This window comes from Pelophylax lessonae (genome assembly GCF_965119305.1).
Source record: "Pelophylax lessonae genome assembly, chromosome: 9".
Lineage (NCBI taxonomy): Eukaryota > Metazoa > Chordata > Amphibia > Anura > Ranidae > Pelophylax > Pelophylax lessonae.
This window is the reverse complement of record NC_138776.1, coordinates 86,179,311-86,197,218: the sequence shown is the minus strand read 5'-3', so window position 1 is coordinate 86,197,218 and position 17,908 is coordinate 86,179,311. Positions and strand designations below refer to the sequence as shown.

Here is a 17,908-nt window from a genome sequence, read left to right as displayed (position 1 = left end):
TCTGAAAAGATTCTGCTCAGGGGGTCTGGACTATGGAGTCCAGACTGCCGGTCAATGTACTGGAGCTCAGAGCGATCAGACTGTTTTGGATCATTAAACGATCATCTTCAGGGGTGTCCGGTGCGCATTCAGTCAGACACTGCCACGGCTGTGGCCTATGTCAATCACCAAGGGGGCACAAGAAGTGTCCTGGCCGCTTGGGAAGTAGCCGGCGTTCTAAGGTGAGCAGAACGTATTCGTACCAGCTTCTGCTGTACACAATCCTGGAGTGGAAAATTGGCAGGTGGACTATCTCAGTCGACAAGCGTTAGACCAAGGAGAATGGTCACTTCATCCGGAGGTGTTTCATCAGTTGTGTCTCCGATGGGGGACTCCTGAGGTGGATCAGTTGGCCTCTCGCCTCAACAGAAAAGTACAGAGGTTTGTGGCACAGTTTTTGGATCCTCTAGCCCAGGGGTGAGGAACATACGGCCAGTGAGCCGTATGCGGCCTGCAAAGTCATCTGGTCTGGCCCCCCGTGCAGCTGAGTCTGTGTCTCTCAGCTGATCTGTCAGAACGGAGCCGATGCTTCCTGTATAGTTCCGGCTCTGTTCTGACAGTTTGAGTGATATCAAATGAACCCTGCCTGTGACCAATGCAGGAAACATCGCCTGTTCCTCCAGCGCGGTGCCGCTGAACGCTACACTTCTCCTAGCAAGCATTTCCTGCTAGCAGCACACACAGCAGTACCAGCCAGAGCCAGCAGTACCCACAGCAGATCCAGCAGTACCAGCCAGAGCCAGCAGTACCCACAGCAGTACCAGCTAGAGCCAGCAGTACCAGCCACAGTACTGCTGGCTGGTACTGTGCTGTAGGTACCAGCCAGCAGTACCCACAGCAATACCAGCCTGAGTCAGCAGTACTAGCCAGTAGTACTAGCCTGAGCCAGCAGTACCCACAGCACAGTACCAGCCTGAGCCAGCAGTACCCACAGCACAGTACAAGCCAGAAGTACCAGCCAGCTATACCCATCAGCAGTTATTTTCAAAACTTTCCACCACAAAGAGTCGACTGCTCTCCAGACTGACCAACGCAAACCTGGAAAACCAGTTGTGAGTAGCAACATCCTCAATACCAGCTGACATCACACACCTCACCAAAGAGAAGCAGTTCCAGCCATCACATTAGGGGTGAGTTAATAAACGTTTGACCAAATATAACAGGCACAGGCACATTTTTAAGTTGATCATTTTATAAATGGCCCTTGGCAGAAAAAAGGTTCCCCACCCATGCTCTAGCCGATGCCACAGATGCCTTAGTAAGTCAGTATCGTCTGATAAACCCTTTTCTCTATCGCTCATTGACAGACGTAGTCTTCTTGATTCTCAAGAGCTGGGTTATGTTGTCTCCGCAGGAGTAGGACTAGGCAGAAAGACAAAACGTTCTGGCTCCACCTTAGGGGCAGTCCCTGAGGGTATATCCTCCCTCTCTCTGCTACAGGGAATCAGTTTTTTTCTGTCTAGTCAGGAGTAAGGACCTAAGTTCCTTGCTGGGATCTTTTGGTCCTGGCAAGACTTTTTTTCTTTAAGAAAGAGACATTTTTTAGGTAGTTTTCTCCAGTGTTTTTTTCCTGTGAGATCTTCAAGCAAAAATGCCGGACTGGGCGACACTTGTGGTCACCCCAGCCGGCCTACGAGCGCGCGCAGACCATGGCATTGCGCTTGGTCGGCCGCGACATATTCAAGTAAGTATGCGGGGCCGGGCGACGGGCTGGATGTTGAGATCCAGTGGTCACCCCGGTTTCTGCCTACGAGCGCGTGCAGACCAGAGCTCCGCGCTGGGTCGGCCGCGACGGAGTCCCAGTGGAGGGACTGACCTTGCGAGTTAAAAGTCTCGCTTGGACGCCAGGAACCAGAGAGTCGAGGCGTCCGGAGTGGTCCACAAACCCCCACCCCGGTGGAGAGGGTATTGTGAAGAGAGGGTGCCTGTCGGTTCGGTATGGTGAGTAAACGTTCCCTTTTTTTCCTCGTTATGAGGCAGTATGTATTATGGGCCCCTCCATACATGGTCAGTATATATCTGATACTTACAAGTCCCCCTTGTAAATACAGTATGTGTTTGTGGAAGTGGACTTGGTTTAAGAGCTAACACTCTACCCAGCAGACTGTAACATTACAGCAGACATAGGAGGTATAATCCTACCTTATGTGTAGTGTATCTCTGTAGATCCATATATCACCTCTTAGCAGAGTGCAGGTGGATATGCTGGGATAACGATTTCGGCGGTCCGCCGCCATTTTGCCGTAGACCTAATGCATGTATGTCCTCAGGTCACGCCGGCCGCCATGTTTTTGGAGTCTTATGTCTCTTCTATGGGGGCGGCCATGTTTTGTGAGCCCAGCTACCTCGTGGAGAGCTGGGAACGCCGGAAGGCGTACACAGGGGGCGGAGCCACGTCCTTCTACCCGGGAAAAAGCAAACAGCTCCTTCCAGTCTGTGTAAGACAGACGCTGACTGCAGTTGGTTGGAAACTGCACTGCATCGGTTGGTGAGCTTTGGGGGTCCCTCTCTCTCTCTCTGTGGGATCGAGAAGCAGGTACTCTGAGGGGCGCTATTGCGCTAGGGGGAGACACACAAAAAAAAAAAAAAAAAAAAGTTTTTTTGTTTTGCTGGCGAAGGTGTCCTGAATTAACATGGACCCTGCCACTCATGTATCTCCTCCGGATCCCCTCGAGGGGTCTGCGGGATCCTCCAGCACCCCATTGACAATTGAATCATTGTCAGCTATTATGGAAACTTTTGTGTCCCGGGTGGAAGTGGCTTGTCAGGGACAGGGCGCAAGAAAGCGACCCCCGCCTAACCCCTTATTATCTGAAACCTCGGATTCAGACTCTGAGCCCATTTCTGCAGTTGCAGGTACTTCATCTGGGATTGGTGTCTCGGGTACTGTCTCTTCAGACAGTGAGGAGGATGTTTCGGCATCCGCCATAGCCCGAGAGGAAGCGTTGGTAAACGCACTCATTGTATCTGTTCAAGAGACCTTAAGGTTACAGGGTATTCCATCGGAAATAGCTGAAACTGAAATCCCTTTTGGGACTAAAAAACGCATCAAAGTGGCGAAGGTTTTTCCATTGCCCAAATGTTTTGGCAATCCAATCGAAGAAGAATGGCGTCTGCCAAAACGCACTTTTACTATTTCTAAACTCATTGACAGGCGTTATCCGTTTGAGGAAACCCTTATTAAGAAATGGACAGAACCACCTGTGGTGGATTCACCAATTGCTAGATTGAATAAAGCCACGGTTATTCCTTTAGAAGACGCTCCGTCTTTTAAAGATCCAGTGGATCGCAAGATAGAAGCTATGTCTCGCACCATGTTTTCCTTGATTGGATCAGCTTTCAGACCTATAATAGCTATTGGTCTGGTTTCGCAGGCTGTAACTGAATGGACCAAGTGGTTACGCCGGGACTTAGAAGAGGTCCCTCAGGCGGTATCAGATTTGTTGGTACAAATGATACAGGGGTTACAGTTTGTGTGTGATGCGGCGTTAGACGCCACTCCATTATTGGCGCGAGCATCAGTCTCAGCAGTGGTTCTCAGGCGTACACTGTGGCTAAAAGGTTGGTTAGCCGACCAAGGTTCCAAAAAAGCATTGGCTAATATCCCCTTTTCAGGAGAGCGTCTATTTGGAGCCAACTTAGATGAGATCATTAAAGATCTCACGGGTGGAAAGAGCACCTTTTTACCGCAAAATTTTAAAGGTAGAGGAACTCGTCAAAGACGAGGGCCTTCTTTTTCTGCTCACAAGAGGTTTTTTCGTCCCGCGGGCGAAAAAACTAAGTCCTCCAAAGCTCCTGCAGGAGGCGTCAGGGGTCGTTGGTCGGGCAAGCAAAAGCCCGCCCCCTCCAGACCTGAAGATAAACCATCCAAAGCCTGAAGGTGCGCCCCCACCCATAACTGGGGTGGGGGGACGTCTTCGCCGGTTCCCGGATCCATGGCTTTCCAGAATCCCGGACAAATGGGTTTGCGAAGTCATAAGGTCAGGGTACAAGATCGAGTTTCGATCTCTCCCACCGGCGCGATTCTTCCCTTCCAATATCCGACTATCCTCAGATCGTTTAGAAGATCTGCGGAGAGCAGTCACAGATTTACTACAACAAGGAGTGGTAGTCCACGTTCCTTGGATAGAACGGTTTCAAGGGTTTTATTCAAACCTGTTTACAATACCCAGGAAAGAGGGCAAAGTGCGTCCAATTCTGGACTTAAGAGCACTCAATTCTTTCGTCAACATAAGAAGATTCAGAATGGAGTCCATTCGCACGGTAGCAGCCTTCCTGCATCAAGGACGCCTATCTTCACATTCCCATTTTCGCAGGACATCAGCGGTTTCTACGCTTTTCCGTAGAGGAGAACCACTATCAGTTTGTGGCGTTACCTTTCGGTCTCGCCACGGCTCCGCGGGTCTTCACAAAGGTGTTGGCCCCAATGTTGGCACTTCTGCGCCAAAGAGGTATATCGATCCTGGTTACCTAGACGATCTTCTGCTTCATGCAGAGTCTCCTCAGACCTTGCTACAAAACATAGAAATTACTATGATTTCTTTACAGGAATTCAGGTGGCTGGTGAAACAGCAAAAGTCATTTCTGGTTCCCACCCAGAGGCTCGAATATCTGGGTCTAATTCTAGACACAGTCAGGACAAGAGTTTTTCTTCCGGTAGGGAAACTCCGAAAGATTCAATCAGCAGTCCAGTTGTTACTGTCCAACAGCTGGTCTTCCCTTCGGACTTGCATGAGGGTTCTGGGGTTGATGGTGGCTTCATTCGAAGCAGTCCCATTTGCCCAGTCCCATACCCGAATTCTTCAGCTAGAGATTCTTCTCAGATGGAATCGGAATCCGGAATCCCTGGACAATCAGATCCGATTGAGCAAACAGACCAGAGAGTCTCTGGTCTGGTGGCTTCGGTCTCCGATGCTCAGCCAGGGAAAGTCATTTCTGCCAATATATTGGACGATAGTGACCACGGATGCCAGTCTATCCGGATGGGGAGGAATTCTCGGTCAGTTATCTGTCCAGGGACTCTGGTCCCCGGAAGAATCCAGGTTACCGATAAATGTATTGGAACTGAGAGCGATCAGACTTTGTCTGATTCACTGGACTGAGCAGCTCCAGGGCAGCCCGGTTCGGATCCAGTCGGACAATGCCACGGCCGTGGCTTATGTCAATCACCAGGGGGGCACCAAGAGTGTCCGAGCGGCCAAAGAAGTGGCTTGCATTCTTCGCTGGGCGGAACGATTTGTTCCAGCAATCTCTGCGGTGTTCATTCCGGGGGTGGAGAATTGGCAGGCAGATTATCTCAGCCGTCAGACCCTGGATCAGGGGGAATGGTCCCTCCATCCAGACGTTTTCCACCAGTTGTGCCTACGGTGGGGCACCCCGGATGTGGATCTGTTGGCATCACGATTCAACAGGAAAGTTCAGAGATACGTGGCTCGCTCCCGCGATCCTCTAGCAGAAACCGCAGACGCACTGATCGCCCCGTGGGGGCAATACCAGCTAATATATGCCTTCCCTCCTCTCGCGTTACTGCCAAGACTTCTTCGCAGGATAGAGGAGGAAGGAATTCCAGTAATCCTGGTAGCTCCGGACTGGCCTCGTCGAGCTTGGTACGCCGACATGGTCAGACTGGTGGCGGACGTCCCGTGGAGACTTCCTCTCAGGGAGGATCTACTGTCTCAGGGACCGATCTTCCATCCTGCTTTACGATCGCTGGCTTTAACGGCCTGGCTATTGAGACCCAGGTGCTGAAGGACAAAGGTTTGTCAGCTTCAGTTATTCCTACTTTAGTTGAAGCAAGGAAAGCGACTTCCAGAAAGATTTATCATCGCACGTGGAAGTCCTACATTGCATGGTGTGAACCTTTGGGGTTCCGTCCTCGGTCTTATTCGATTAGTCGAATATTGGCTTTTCTGCAACAAGGGGTTGAGCAGAAACTGGCCTTGAGTACTATCAAGGGTCAGGTCTCAGCATTAGCTATCTTCTTTCAGAAGCCTTTGGCTACTCATTCCTTGGTGCGGAATTTCATCCAGGGGGTGCGACATCTGGCTCCGCCAGTGCACGCGCCGTTACCCCCCTGGGATCTTAATTTAGTGTTGTCGGTTCTTCAGAAACCTCCCTTTGAAGATATTAGGGAGATTCCTCTACCTACGTTGTCCCAGAAGGTGGCCTTCTTGGTGGCTATTACTTCTGCACGCAGGGTGTCAGAACTGGCCGCATTATCTTGTCGTTCACCATATCTGGTGGTTCATAGAGATAAGGTGGTTCTTCGTCCGAATCCATCCTTCCTACCAAAAGTGGTTTTAGAATTTCATCTGAATGAAGAAATTGTATTACCTTCCCTGTGTCCTAAGCCCAGTCATCCTCGGGAGTTTGCTTTACACTCCTTGGATGTGGTCCGGGCGATCAGGGTATACTTGAAAACGACAGACTCGTTTCGCAAGACGGATGCACTTTTTGTGATCCCAGATGGACCCAAAAAGGGGTTGCCTGCATCTGCCGCGACCATTTCCAGATGGATCAGACAGACGGTAGTACAGGCTTATTCTATTAAGGGTCGGGAGCCCCCGTTCCCTGTTAAGGCGCACTCCACTCGGGCACTTAGTGCGTCATGGGCCTTTCGCCATCAGGCGTCAGTGGTCCAGGTGTGCAAGGCGGCTACCTGGTCGTCGGTGCATACCTTTACTAAACATTATAAAGTTGATGTAATGGCATCGTCTGATGCCTCGTTTGGCCGCAAGGTTTTGCAGGCCGCAATTTGAGGAGACCAGTGGTCTACCTCGAGGGTTTTTTCCGTTGGAAAATTTTTCTTTAGTCTCATTCTTTGTTTATAATGAGCCTTTAAAACTTCTAGTTTGGCACCGGTTGGGCCTTCTAGATTGGATTTGATTTTGTCAATCCCACCCCTCATTTGTGGCACTGCTTCTGGATGTCCCAGCTCTTGAGAATCAAGAAGACTACGTCTGTCAATGAGCGATAGAGAAAAATGGATTTTTGTAAGATCTTACCGTAAAATCCTTTTCTCTTAAGCTCATTGACAGACGTAGTACCCGCCCCTCTATCATTGAGTTGGTTGGGTTAAATTCTCTGTACTGCTTTAAAACAGAACTGATTCCCTGTAGCAGAGAGAGGGAGGATATACCCTCAGGGACTGCCCCTAAGGTGGAGCCAGAACGTTTTGTCTTTCTGCCTAGTCCTACTCCTGCGGAGACAAAATAACCCAGCTCTTGAGAATCAAGAAGACTACGTCTGTCAATGAGCTTAAGAGAAAAGGATTTTACGGTAAGATCTTACAAAAATCCATTTTTCCTCCTCTTGAACTTCTGCCGAGACTCCTGCGCAGGTTTAAGGTGGAAGGGATTCCAGTCATCCTAGTGGCTCCAGACTGGCCTCGCTGGTCTTGGTACGGCTGGTTGTCGATGCTCCTGGGAGACTTCCTCTCAGGGAAGATCCTGCTGTTCCAAAGACCGACCTTCCATCCTGCTTCGCTGACTTTGACAGATTGACTGTTGAAAGCCAGATGCTGAAGGATAGAGGATTGTCTAAATCTTTGATTCCTGCGCTTTTAAAAGCTAGAAAATCTACTTCTGGGAAGATTTACCATTGTACTTGGAAGACCTATATTGCATGGTGTGAATCCCTGCGGGTTCACCCTCGCTCCTTTTCGGTGACTCGGATCTTGGATTTCCTCCAGCGAGGGGTCGAGCAGCGTCTGCCCTTGAGTATCTTGAGTACCATCAAAGGCCAGGTCTCGGCCTTGGCGATTTTTCTGTCAACGTCCGTTGGCCACACACTCCTTTAGTGCGTACCTCTCTCCGTGGAGTGAGACACTTGGTCTCCATTGCGGCCATGGGACCTCAATTTGGTGTCCGTTCTCGAGAAACCTCCCTGTGAAAATATTCGGGAGATTCCCCTGCTTTCATAGTCCCAGAAGGGGGCCTTTTACTTCTGCGCGCAGGGTGTCTGAGCTGGCGGCGCTGTCTTGTCATTCACCTTACCTAGTGGTTCACAGGGATAAGATGGTTCTTCGGCATGTCCATTGTTTCTTCCAAAGGTCGTCTCCGATTTTTATCTGAATGAAGACATTGTGTTGCCCTCCCTGTATCCCAAGCCTAAGCATCCTAAGGCAGTTGCCTTGCATTCCCTGGATGTGGTTCGGCCAATTAGGTTGTACCTGGCAGCCACGGAGTAGTTTTGGAAGTCGCTCACCATTTTTGTCCTTACGGATGGACCTCGAAAGGGGTTTGCTGCTTCTGCTGCGACCATTTCCAGATAGGTCAAACCTACTGTGGTTCAGGCTTATTCTATTAAGGGTCAGGTTCCTCCTTTCCCTGTCGGAGCACGCTCTACTCGGACGCTTAGTGCCTCCTGGGCCTTCCGTCATCAGGCGACATTGGTGCAGGTTTGCAAGGTGGCCACCTAGTCGTCTGTACACACATTCACAAAGTTTTATTAAATGGCATCTGCAGATGCTTCTTTTGGCCGCAAAGTTTTGCTGGCTGCTATTTGGAGGACTGGTCTTCCTTTTTGAGGGTGTTTTTTTTTTTTTTTCTCAGGTGAGCTCCAGTTATTAACCACTTTACCACCGGAGGATTTTGCTGTCTTACGTTCAGGCCACTTTTTGCGATTCGGCACTGTGAGAGTTTAACTGACAATTGCGCGGTCGTGCGACGCTGTACCCAAACAAAATTTGTCCTTTTTTTCCTACAAACAGAGCTTTCTTTTGGTGGTATTTGATCAGCTTTGCAATATTTTTACTTTTTTGCGCTATAAACAAAAAAAAGAGCGTAAATTTTGAAAAAATAACAATATTTTTCACGTTTTTTTTTTTATATGAAATTCCCCCCCCCCCCCCAAAAAATGTTTTTTTTTTTTTTTTTTTTTTTTTTTTAAATTTTTGGCAAATTTGTTTTCTGCTACATATTTTTGGTAAAAAAAATCACATTAAGTGTATTTTGATTGGTTTGGGCAAAAGTTATTGCGTTTACTAACTAAGGGAAATATTTCTGTAATTTTTGGTGGGTTTTTTCTTTAACGAGTAATGGCGGCGATCTGCGTTTTTTTTTTTTTTTTTTTGCGGGACTGCGACATTGCGGCGGACAGATCGGACCCTTGACTGACCTTTTTGACACTTTTGGGGGTACCAGTGACACTACTACAGTAATCAGTGCTATAAATATACACTGTTACTGTAAAAATGACACTGGCAGGGAAGGGGTTAATTTTATTGGAGAGGGAGGGGTTAATGTATGCCTGATGCGTACTGATGTGTAGAGGGAGATGACTGAGTGACACAGGGACAGATCGCATGTTCAGCTATGCTGAACCCTGCAAGCTGTCACTGCCTGTCACTTAGGAGATCCGCCCGCTTTGTTCACACAAGCGGGCGGATCTCCACACTCTATTCCCCCGACGATCACGGAAGAGCAGCGGCGATCGCCGCTGCTCCTCCCCTGGCCCGACTCCTGCTGGGACTGAACACAGCGGGAGCGAGCCTCCGGTGGCGCGCGCCGTCCACAAGGAGAGGAGTCCAGCGACGTAGGTCTACGTCGCTGGACGATAACGAGCCACATTGCTGCAGTAGCAGCAATGTGAGCAGACGTAAAGTGGTTAATTGAGCTCCAAGTTACTCGATTATCTATGTTTAGCCTTGTAGATGTTTTCTGCTTTTCCCATCTCACTGCTTTAGGACGTCCTTACGGTCATGAAGATAGAGTTGTGTCTGTCAATGAACGAAAGAGAAAATGGGATTTTTGACTTACCGTAAAATCCATTTCTCTGATGTTCATTGACGGACACAGCACTTGAATTCCTATAGAAGGAAGTGATAGTATACCCCCAAGGACTGACCCATAGGCATGCTCCAGCTTTTTTCTCTGCCTAGTGTCCTACTCCTGTAGGGGGCAGTATAACCCTACGGTCATGACGATGAACAGCTGTGTCCGTCAATGAGCATCAGAGAAATGGATTTTACGGTAAGTCAAAAATTCAATTTTTAAGCTTGCTTGCGCGCAGTAGTGAACGCTTACATAGGTGATGCTCACATATGTTCAACTGTGTTGGCAACCACACGTGAGGTATGGCGGCGATCGTCCGAGCAAAAGCAATAAGTTTAGCAGTAGACTTTTGTAACTCTAAACTAGTAAACTGTAGAACTTTTTAAATCATTGCCTATGGAGATTTTTTAAGTATCGTAGTTTTACAATTCCACAAGTGCACAGAATTTTAAAGCATGATATGTAGTGTATCAATTTCTTTGGCTTAACATCGTCTTTCATATTCTACAAAAACATTGCGGTGTATATTATGTTTTTTTTGTTTTGTGTGTTGTATTTATTCATTTAAAGTGTATATTTTACCCAAAAAATCTGCGTTTGAAAAGCCGATGCGCAAAAAGTGTGGCATAAATGTCGTCTGACTTTTTTTTTTTTCTCTAGGGTTTCTGCAAAAAAAATGTTTGATGGTTCTAAGTAATTGTCCAGCAAAAAAACTGATTTTTACTTTTAAAGAACAAATGGCAGAAAAAGACTGGGTCCTGAAGTGGTTAATCGAAGTACAGTAGTTGCAAAACGTTCTTCAAGCTCTTGTTAGTACCACTTTGCCAGCTTTGTTGCCCTGTCCCAACTTTAGAGATGTGTTGCTGCCATCATTTTCCAAATTTTACTTTTGTGACTAAAATATGGATTTGAGATTTACAAATCCTTGCATTCTGTTCTTGTTTAGAAAGCATGCCAGCTTTTTTGGAATTGGGGTTGTATTTCAAGAGCTACAGTCCTCCTCCTCCTCCTCCCCCCCCCCCCTTATCAAGTCTTCAAGTGCTGCCTTGGAAAGAATAGACTTGCATGGTTTAAATAAACTTGATGAACTCAGGCATTGGCTTTTTTTTGTCCTTGTTGGGGATAACTGAAACCACAAGGAAATGAAGCTATGCTACAAGATCACAGAAAGCAAATAAATGAACCTATTAATCCAAGGATTATCTGAAACAAAATTTATTTGGTTGGAGAGGGGCTTTAGATTTCAAGTCTAGCATGTTACATTAACCACTGGATGCATATCTGACTCTTCTAAATGGATTTTGAGGTATTCTTTCTATGAAGAACAGGATGAAGTGGAAAGTTTTGGCCCTGGTACAGAAGGAAGCTTGGGAAAATATTTTTTAATCTGTACAAATTGTCTCTTTATCCTATTTGCATAAAATGACCCAAATGTTCCCCACAGTTTATCGTACTCCTGTCTTTGCCTCACCAGTGACCCTCTGCTGCCTCACCAGTGACCCTCTGCCGCCTCACCAGTGCAGCCTCACCAGTAGCCCTCTGCAGCCTTAGATTAGAGCCACCGGATTTAACAGAGCAGGGATCTCCCATTTACTCAACTGCCACTGTTATACGAAGTCCCGCCTCCTGGACCGGCTCCTTTGATAGACAGCACATGACTCGGCATTGGACCAGTGTGCTATCTATCATAGGAGGCGGTCAAAGAGGCGGGACTTCATATAACGGCAGCAGCCGAGTAAACGTGAGATCCCGCTCTGTGTAATCCGGGGGCGCTGTGTTTCTATGGTGTGAACTGGCCCTCCCTTTTCAGGGAGAAAGTGTGTTCTACACCAATAAATACGGTATCTTCTATGGATACGTATGTTTATTTTTTTGTTTTTTTTCCCCTAGAGCACTAGCTCTAGGAAACATGATTCTTTTGACTAAGACCTTACCTTGTCCGCAATCTTTTTCAGAATTGATAAATGAACTTAATGTGTACTTCTTTTTAAAAGCTCTACTAATACTTCTAAGAATTGGAAGCTACTTGGTCTCATTGGTCAGATTGTATGATTTTCGACATAGAATGATAAAGGAGTAACTAGAAAGGTTCATGTTTTAATATCCCAATAAAGTATACTTTTTTTTTTTTTAGTTTTGGATTGAATGGAGAGAGATTAGAGCACGTGTCCTTTTTGTCCCATTTACCAGACTCATTGAAAGAGAGTAAAATCAATTACCCGCATTTTGGGTTTTTCCCTAGAAAAGTAATAGAGGGGAAATCTTCCAGTGGGCACACTAATTTTGGTCACCTGGGGGTCCCTAAGAATTTCCCTTGGTATAAAGAATTTCCTCACTTCCTGTTTGGCTATGGGACAGGAAGTGAAGGGAAATCTTCGCAATGGGACACAGATGGTATAAAAAACATTTGACGGGTTATAACCCTGCCCTGCTCTATTCAAAATGAAAATGAGTTTTGCCCATAGTTCTACTTTAATTATGGTTTGTATTTCTTTATATATTACAACCTGAATGTTTAAACCATGGAAAAGCTGTTAAAAGTACTGCACTGTTAGGTGTGTCCTTTTTTGTTTCCCTCGTGCAGTTGTGGTACACTTAAATCACCAACTTCTAAAACCTTTCAGAAGTCTGTGCAAAGGCGATGAACAGTTGTGCTCATAAGTTTACATACCCTGGCAGAATTTGATTTCTTGGGCCATTTTTCTGAGAATGGCAACACAAAAGCTTTTCTTTTCACTTATGGTTAGTGTCTGGCTGAAGCCATTTATCAATCAATTTTGTTTATTCTTTTTAAATCATAATGACAACCGAAACTACCCAAATGACCCAGATCAAAAGTTTACATACCCTGGGGATTTTGGCCTGATAACATGCACATAAGTTGACACACAGGGGTTTGAATGGCTTTTAAAGGTAACCATCCTCACCTGTGATCTGTTTGCTTGTAATTGGTGTGTGTGTATAAAATGAGTTTCTTGACTCCTGACAGACACTTACATCTTTCATCCAGTGCTGCACTGAGGTTTCTGGATTCTGAGTCATGGGGAAAGCAAAATTATTGTCAAAGGATCTGCGGGAAAAGGTAGCTGAACTGTATAAAACAGGAAAGGGATATAAAAAGATATCCAAGGAATTGAGTGCCAATCATCAGTGTTCGAACCCTAATCAAGAAGTGGAAAATGAGGGGTTCTGTTGAAACCAAACCACAATCGGGTAGACCAACTAAAATTTCAGCCACAACTGCCAGGAAAATAGTTTGGGATGCAAAGAAAAACCCACAAGTAACTTCAGGTGAAATACAGGACTCTGAAAACGTGGTGTGGCTGTTTCAAGATGCACCGTAAGCAGGAACTTGATGAAAGATGGACTGCTGCATGGTCAAGTCACCAGAAGAAAGCCATTACTACGTAAATGCCACAAAGTATCCCGCTTAAAATACACCAAACAGCACAGAGACAAGCCTCAAACCTTCTGGCACAAATTCATTTGAAGGGATGAGACCAAAATTTAGCTTTTTGGCCACAACCATAAACGCAACCTTTTTTAGAGCGAAGTCCACAAGGCCTATGATAAAGTACACCATTCCTACTGTAAAACACGGAGGTAGATCGCTGATATTTTGGGGATGTGTGAGCTACAAAGGCACAGGAAATTTGGTCAGAATTGATGGCAAGATAAATGCAGTATGTTATCAAAAATTACTGGAGGAAAATTTGCATTCATCAGCCTGGAAGCTGTGCATGGGAACGTACTTGGACATTCCAACATTACAATGATCCCAAACACAAGGCCAAGTCAACCGGTCATTGGCTACAGCAGAATAAAGTTTAAGGTTCTGGAGTGGCCATCTCAGTCTCCTGACCTCAATATCATAAAGCCACTCTGGGGAGATCTCAAACCTGCAGTTCATGCAAGACAGCTCAAGATTTTACAGGAGGCTTTTTTTCAGGAAGAATGGGCAGCTTTACCATCTGAGAAGATAAAGAGCCTCATCCACAAAAACCACAAAAGACTTGTCATTGATATTAAAGGGGGTGTTCCGTGAGAATTACCTACCTGTGAGAAAAACCTACCCCTCGTCACTTCCGGTGCCCGGCACTGTATGTAACGCAGCGGTTACATTAAAACAGCTGTGCTGAAATACGAGTCATCTCCGCTCCTGTGCCTGCCACTTCCCTGCTCTCGGCTAGTAAATATAAAAGCGGCGGCGGGTGTATGAGAACATAAATCACGGAGCCGAGAGCCGCTTTAATATTTACTAGGGAAGTGACCGGGACAGGAGTGGAGATCACTCGTATTTCAGCACAGCTGTTTTATTTATGTTACCGCCGCGTCGGTAGTTTTTTTTCACGGTACACCGTGATCGTTTCATACTAGTGCGCATGCGCACTAGTAAGCTCCTCAGTTCTTCCATTATGTTTCCTGGGCTCTGAGCATGCGCGCTGCTCAGCTATTTCTGGCCGGAAGTGATGAGGGTAGGTTTTTCTCACGGGGTAGGTAATTCTCACGTTACAGGGGCAATACGCGGTATTAAGGGTTATATAAACTTTTTTGATCAGGGTCATTTGGGTAGTTGTTTTTATTATGATTTAAAGAGTAAACACAGTTGATTGATAATAAATGGCTTCAGTCAAAGGCCCCGTTCACACAGGGGCGATCCGACTTGGAGGGGCGACCTCCGAGGTCGCCCTGCGAGCAGCGCGCCGCTACCTCGGAGCGGCCGCCACGGACTTCATAACATTGAAGTCTGACGGTCGCGCCGGGTCGCCCCAAAGAAGCTCCGGACCCTTTTTCTAAGTCAGCGACTTGTGTCGCTCCTATTAGAACGGGTCCGCAGCTTCCCTATGGACGGCGACCTGTGAGGCAACCAGGTCGCCTCACAGGTCGCCTTAGTGTGAACGGGGACTAACACTAACCATGAGTGAAAGAAAGAAAAAGGTTTTGTGTTATTCATATTCTCTGAAAAATGGCCAAGAAATCCTAAATTCTACCAGGGTATGTAAACTTATGAGCACATCTGTAATTCTTTACTGATCAAGGTTTCGTTCACCTTCTCTTTAGACTAACGAGTGGCCCCTGGAGAGCTTTTGTGAAGAGCTTTGTAATGATCTATTTAACCCATGTTGGGAGGTAAGTTGACATTATTGATTCACCTTTACTGCATTCATTTGAAAGTAATTTTCATATTTGAAAGCTGAAACCAGCCTTACAAAAATAGATTGTAAATTGGCTGGGGGCTATTTTAAATGCTTAATTTAAAACCAGGAGCATTATTTAGTCACTTATATTTAATCAAAGAAATTAATGAATATATGAATGATTATAATCTCTTTTTTTTTTTTTTTTTTTGTATTTTTTATTTTTTTTGTATATTGTGACAATGAAAGCTTTCCTACTTGTATCCCCCCCCCCCCCCCCCCAGACCTATTTAATAAATGAATATTTATTTCTGGGAAAACAAACGCAGACACAATTTTTTATATAGGATCCCAGCAGACCTGCTGGTATTGTGTATAAAGTCATTCTAACTTATCCCTTTTTTTTTTTTTTCCTCTTCAAAGGTACGACATGGAGCAGGTACTGGTCTCAGAGAGATCCTTAAGGCCCATGGAAAAAGTGGAGGCAAGATAGCAGACAGCACACGTGAAGAGGTAAATGATAGCCATGCACTACAACAAATAGTAATGGTAAACTATAAAACCAGAAACCCAGCCATACCATCGAAAGCTGTGCTTTTACTTGTGTTTTCAGTTCAGTGATGCAGTTTGTATTTCTTCCAAGGCCTGTAATGATTTCCCTCACCCTTTCCATAGATGGAGCAGCAACATCAGGAATGGTTGGAGGATCTGGCTATTCGTCTTCTTTGTGTGTTTGCATTAGACCGATTTGGAGACTTTGTATCAGACGAAGTAAGATTTAAATAGTTTTATTTTATTTTTTTTTCCCCTTTTCTGTGGGTGGGGGGTTTCCTGTGTATAAGCTGCCAACAAAGTGCACCCAGCACTGCATGATCATTGTTAACCACTTAAGGACCGCCCGCCGCAGTTATACTGCGGCAGGCAGCCCCTCCTGCGTGAAATGACGTAGGTATATGTTGGTCAGGCGTCTGCAGCTAGGGGGCGAGCGTGCCGCCAGCGGCGTGCTCCCTCCTCTACTCGGCAGCGGAGACCCGGATGCACGGGGCTGGCGGCTCCAATTGCCGCCTGACACCCGCGATCGTTCCTCGCTGAGAGAGAACGGTTAGCTGTTGTAAACACAGCTGACCATTCTTCTCTCTGGAATGATCACAAAGCACCTGTGATCCTTCTGTATAGGATCGAAGGTCTCTGTGATCATTTCACAAGCCCCCTCACAGTTAGAATCACTCCCCTAGGCTCACATTTAACACCTTGATCACCCACAGTATTAACCCCTTCCCTGCCAGTGTCATTATTACAGTAGCAGTGCATATTTTTTAGCACTGATTACTGTAGTAATGTCACTGGTCCCCCCAAAAGTGTCAAATGTCAGGGGTCCGATTTGTCCACCGCAATGTTGCAGTCCCAATAAAAATCGCAGATCGCTGCCATTACTAGTAAAAAAAAAAAAAAAAAAAAAAAATGACATCTTTCCAGTAGTTAGTAAACGTGATAACTTTTGCGCAAACCAATCAAAATACGGTTATTGCTATTAATTTTTTTTTTACCACAAATATGTAGCAGAAAACATATTGGCCTAAAGTATTACATTTTGATTTTTACATTTTTTTTGGGGGGGGGGGGGTGTTTTGTATAGCAGAATGTGAATTTATTTTTTTTTTCAGGATTGTCTTTTTTGTTTATAGCGCAAAAAATTTAAATCGCAGAGGTGATCAAACGCAACCAAAAGAAAGCTCTATTTGTGGGGGAAAAAGATATCAATTTAATTTAGGTACAGCGTCACGCGACAGCGCAATTGTCCTTTTAAAGTAACGCAGTGCCGTATCGCAAGAAAAATGGCCTGGTCATTAAGCGGGCAAATCCTTCCGGTCCAGAAATGGTTAAAGCGTTGTTCCAGTCAGCAGCTACACATACTGTAGCTGAATGGAATGATTGCTGGATGGAGAAATCAACCTCTAGGCTTGCTTTAGTGTTTAAAATGCAAAGTAAATAAATTGCTATCAGTGCACATGTGGATCAAAATTTATATTATGTACATACCAATACCAACACTAAAGCAAGCGAAGAGGTTGATTTCTCTATCCAGAAGTCATTCCATTCACCTACTACCTCAACCCTCAGCTGCTGCATATTTCTTATAACTTGGACCACAGTAATTTACAACACCTAGGCCTCCCATCCGTTGGCGTGAGGGCTATACCCCATAAGGTATATTCCTATAACCTACTGTAGCTGCTGACTTAATATTAGGACACTTACCTGTCCTGGAGTCCAGCGATGTCAGCACCGCAGCCGATGTTTGCATCAGTTGTCGGGTGCTGCTGCCGCCATTGCCGGTAAGCGGGGGAAGGAGGGGGGGGGTCAAACTTCCGATGGACGGCGCCCGCGCCGTCTCCCAGAAGTGGGGAAGGGTACCTGTCAGAAACGGGTACCCCCCCCCGCCCTCTCCGTTGCCACAGTTTGCACCTTTCGGGGGAGGAACCAAATGAGCGTAAGTTCCACTTTTGGGTGGAACTTCGCTTTAAGGTTAGTATGAACAGTGTTTTATATTTATATATATATATATATATATATATATATATATATATATATATATATATATATATATATATATATATATATATATATATATATATATATATATATATGTGTATGTGTGTGTGTGTGTGGATAGGTAGATAGATCACTTTAATCTTAATCGTACAGGACACAGGCATGGATTCTTAAACCATGGGTAATATAGGTGAAGAGGTCCATCACCAAAGGACACCTAAGGAAAACTGGAGCTTAGCAGAGTGGACTGGGTTATATGGATACACTAGGGCAGTGGTCCTTAACCCTGGCCTACAGGGCCCACTAACAGGCCAGATTTTCAAGATAACTGAAATACATCCCAGGTGATATCATTTGCTGCTCAGTGATTGCAGTACTCTAGTCTGCATCTCCCCAAGGTAATAC

General features: G+C 45.8%; 1 protein-coding gene across 1 annotated transcript in view; it reads left to right on the top strand.

Annotated features, from left to right (window-relative positions):
- BTAF1 (B-TFIID TATA-box binding protein associated factor 1) overlaps positions 1 to 17,908 on the top strand; it is a 251,002-nt gene that overhangs the window by 72,815 nt on the left and 160,279 nt on the right. The window contains exons 8-10 of the mRNA XM_082268123.1: positions 14,874 to 14,942; positions 15,374 to 15,463; positions 15,626 to 15,721. Coding sequence (XP_082124249.1) covers positions 14,874 to 14,942; positions 15,374 to 15,463; positions 15,626 to 15,721 — 255 coding nt within the window. The remainder of the gene's footprint in view (positions 1 to 14,873; positions 14,943 to 15,373; positions 15,464 to 15,625; positions 15,722 to 17,908) is intronic.